General features: G+C 40.7%; 1 protein-coding gene across 1 annotated transcript; it reads left to right on the forward strand.

Annotated features, from left to right (window-relative positions):
* Nucleotides 1-1,106: 1,106 nt before the first annotated feature.
* On the forward strand, nucleotides 1,107-1,988 carry LOC147506123 (uncharacterized). The gene has a single exon (XM_086605701.1). It carries the CDS (start codon nucleotides 1,107-1,109, stop codon nucleotides 1,986-1,988), a length of 882 nt encoding a protein of 293 aa, XP_086461827.1.
* The last annotated feature ends 1,690 nt before the right edge of the window (nucleotides 1,989-3,678 follow it).

Here is a 3,678-nt window from a genome sequence, read left to right on the forward strand (position 1 = left end):
CCGAGTCGACCACATCTTGAAGTCCAAAGGCCTAGTGGCCAGATGGTCCAAGTTACAGAAAGGGGTAAAAGTTGCAATGGGCTAGTGGGATTAGAACTAGCGGATCAGGATCGGGGGAAAAACAAGATAAGCATAGGAAATATAAAGGAATCAACGACTGAGTCATCTCTCTCGAGAAGTCTGCCTCTCCCTACTACGCCTAGCTCCCTGATTGCATACTGACGTGTGGGAAATGACAGGCCAGTTCCGTTTGATTCGACAAGAAAGGCTCAGCATGCAGTCCTGGTCAAGAAAAAGGGTAAGACTTTCAAGACTTTTAAGAGAGGCCATGTGTCAAAGAATAGAGGTCAGGGGGATAATAAAAAGCTGATATATCCAGAAGGGTTTCAACCAGAATAGGAGCTAGAAGTAGAACTAGATTTTGAAGTACAAGACCCAAATTCGGAAAACAAAAGAAAAATTCAGCTAGATCTAAGTGGGATGGAAAGTTTCAGGAAAGATAAGAGTGATGATGGTTTGTTGGGTCGAGGAGTGCGAAATGAGAAGAACAGATCAAAGAAAGCGAAAATACATGCTGAAGAGTTGAGAAGTCAAGGAAAAGGATACAAGTTGTTTCCAAAAAATGCAAATATCATCTCTTTGATCAGTGATTCGAGCTCTGAGCACAACTCACACAAGATTACTCCTTATCAGGAACAAAACAAAAGGGAGCAGAATGCACTAACCCTATATCAGTCTGACTCGGAGGAGAGTGTGACACAGCCAACTTCGTTAGCTTATGATGATACTACAGTGGTAAACTCCGCAGCTCGTGGGCTGGAGTTTAATGATGGGCAAGGGGGTTATTATGGTGAGCAGAGTTCTGTAAGCAAGGCAATTTTGGATGAATCTGGAAAGGGTGGTGGCACAAAGAAGAATGGTCAGTATGGGTCTAAGAATGGAAACGAAGGGTTCGCGGTGGTTGTCCCAACACAGCCGCCTTCCCCTCAATGATGTTGGCACAGAATTGCCGGGGGATTGGATCCCCGACGGCGGTTCGACAGTTGTTGGACCTGGTACAGAAATTTCAACCTGATGTAGTATGTCTTTCGAAAACAAAAGCTAGTATGGATAAAATAGGTAGTCTTAGTAAAGCAATAAAGTTTGATGGTTGGTATGCTGTTCCTGCTGCTGGTCTGAGTGGTGGCCTAGCTATTCTCTGGAGAGAGGGATGTGATTTGGAGGTGCTTGGGGCTACACAGAATCAGGTAACTGGAAAATTTACTAATTATCATTCTAGTTTTGTTTGGTATTTCTCGTTTGTTTATGGCCATCCTGTGGCACACTTGAGGAAAAAGGTCTGGGATGAGCTGAGGGAGTTTGCTCCCCTTATCCCTGGCCCATGGATGTTGTTTGGTGATTTCAATGCTATCACCTCTTTGGATGAAAAAGTTGGGGGTTCTAGTTGTTTCAGTAAATGCATGATGGACTTTAATAATATGATAGATGACTTAGGTCTGGTAGATTTGGGTTACCGTGGCCCAAAGTTTACCTGGAATAACAACAGAGATGTGCATAACAACATTTTGGAGATGCTGGATCGAGCCATGGCTACACCCAGTTGGTTAGCTCTGTTCCTAAACATGACTGTCCAGAATGTTGTCAATGCCTCATCTGATCATTTCTCCTTAGTTATTAGATTAGAAAGTAAGGATGAGTTGGGTAAAAAACCGTTTAGATTTTATAATATGTGGTTAAAGCATGATTCTTGTAAATACATTATTGATGATGCATGGAATAAAGTAGAGCATGTTTTGCCTGATAATAATGTGTTAGCTAAAGTCATTGCCACTCAGGATGTGCTTACTGAGTGGAATAAGTCTGTTTTTGGCAATGTGTTCTTCAATATTAGAAGGACTCAGAAAGAACTTGAAAAGGTTCTCATGAGACCTCCTACTAATGGGAATCTTGCTAAGGCAAAGTTTTTTAAAGCACAGCTGATGGATTAGTTTGAAAAAGAAGAGAGTTTTGGAAACAAAAGTCCACCATCCATTATATCAAAGAAGGGGGCAGAAATACTAGATTTTTCCACCTCTCAACTGTGTATAGAAGGAGGAAAAATACCATTCAAAGACTGAAAGATGAAGCAGGGGTTTGGCAAGAGGGTAGGAAAGATGTTGGTTCCAATATAAATAAGTATTTCTTGGATATCTTTGCTTTTAATAGCCCAAAGAGGAACAACAACATTCTTAACCTCTTCCAACCCTGCATCACTGATAGGGAAAATGAGATTTTGGTTTCTTGTCCCTCTGTTGCTGAGGTATGGGGGGTGGTTAATAAGATGGGTAGTCTCAAGGCTCCAGGACTTGATGGGTTCCAGGGGGTCTTTTACCAAGAATGTTGGGATGTGGTGGGTCCTAGCATTACTTTGTTTGTACAAAACTTTTTCAATAATGAATCTCTACATCCTAGTTTCAATGAAACTTTCATTACTCTCATCCCTAAGATCTCAAATCCTGACCATATTGCTAAATTTAGACCTATTAGCCTGTGCAACTTTATCTATAAGATTATTTCAAAGATCCTGGCTAAGGGCATCACCAATGAGACCTTTATATGGCTCTCTATCTTCAAATATAAAGGAACAATACGAAAATGGGCTTCCAATGCAAGCTCTATATGGCCCTCTATAGTTATCTTCCTTTAAAACTGTCTCTATTTCTATCACATTTATTGAGGGCCCGGTCCGTTTCGCGACTTAAAAAAGAAATACGCCCCGAAAACATTTCAATGGGTAAAAACCTAGCGTAGTTGGTAGAAGGTGTTCCCCGAATGGGTAACTTCCCAGGTTCGAGTCCCACGCCCAAAGACTTTGATTTTTTAAACTGTTTTGAGTTCCAAAAGGCTGGAATTGTAGAAATAAAAAAAATGTTCTTGCTAAGAGTCGAAACCACACCGTGCCCACCCTGGAGATTATTCTGGTCACAAACTTTGCCACTAGTCCATTGAAAACCAGATTGTTCATTGCCTTGGGATTTTAATTTTGATTATAAAGGTTGCGTTGGAGAACCCATGATTTAGAGGTCCTTCATACCAAAGTCTCTCCTTCAACCTAACCTTTAAAATGGTGATGTGGCCCTCTATTTTGAGGGCCTGCATTGGTGATGCCCTAATAGGCTAAAAGCACATTTACAAAAGATTGTCTCCCCCTTTCAAGGGGCTTTTATTAAGGGAAGAAGTATTGGGGATAATATTGGACTAGCTTGTGAGATTTTTCATAATATGAATAAGATGAAAAAAAAAAAAAAAAAAAAAAAATGGTTGGATGACTCTTAAGATAGATATGTCAAAGGCCTATGATAGGGTGGAATGGGTGTTCTTAGATGGGATTTTTGAAAAGCTTGAGTTTAATAAGAAGTGGAGAGCATTAATTCATCAATGTCTCTCTACTGTTAGCTTCCAAGTGCTTCTGAATGGTTCTTCTTTGGACAAGTTCTTGCTTGAAAGGGGGCTTAGGCAGGGGGATCCCCTGTCCCCATACCTCTTTATTATTGTGTTTGAGGCTTTGTCTAGATTGATTGCTGATGCTGAGATTAAGCAAGAGATTCATGGGATAAAAATTTGAAGGAATTCCCCTTCCATCACTCACTTGTTGTATGCTGATGACTTAATCATCTTTACAAAGGCGAGTGTGAAGGA

Source organism: Coptis chinensis, chromosome 4 (genome assembly GCF_015680905.1).
Source record: "Coptis chinensis isolate HL-2020 chromosome 4, ASM1568090v1, whole genome shotgun sequence".
Classification (NCBI taxonomy): Eukaryota; Viridiplantae; Streptophyta; class Magnoliopsida; order Ranunculales; family Ranunculaceae; genus Coptis; species Coptis chinensis.

Coding starts and splice junctions, on each gene's coding strand:
- LOC147506123 (XM_086605701.1), top strand. CDS start 1,107: ATGGATAAAATAGGTAGTCTTAGTAAAGCAATAAAGTTTGATGGTTGG.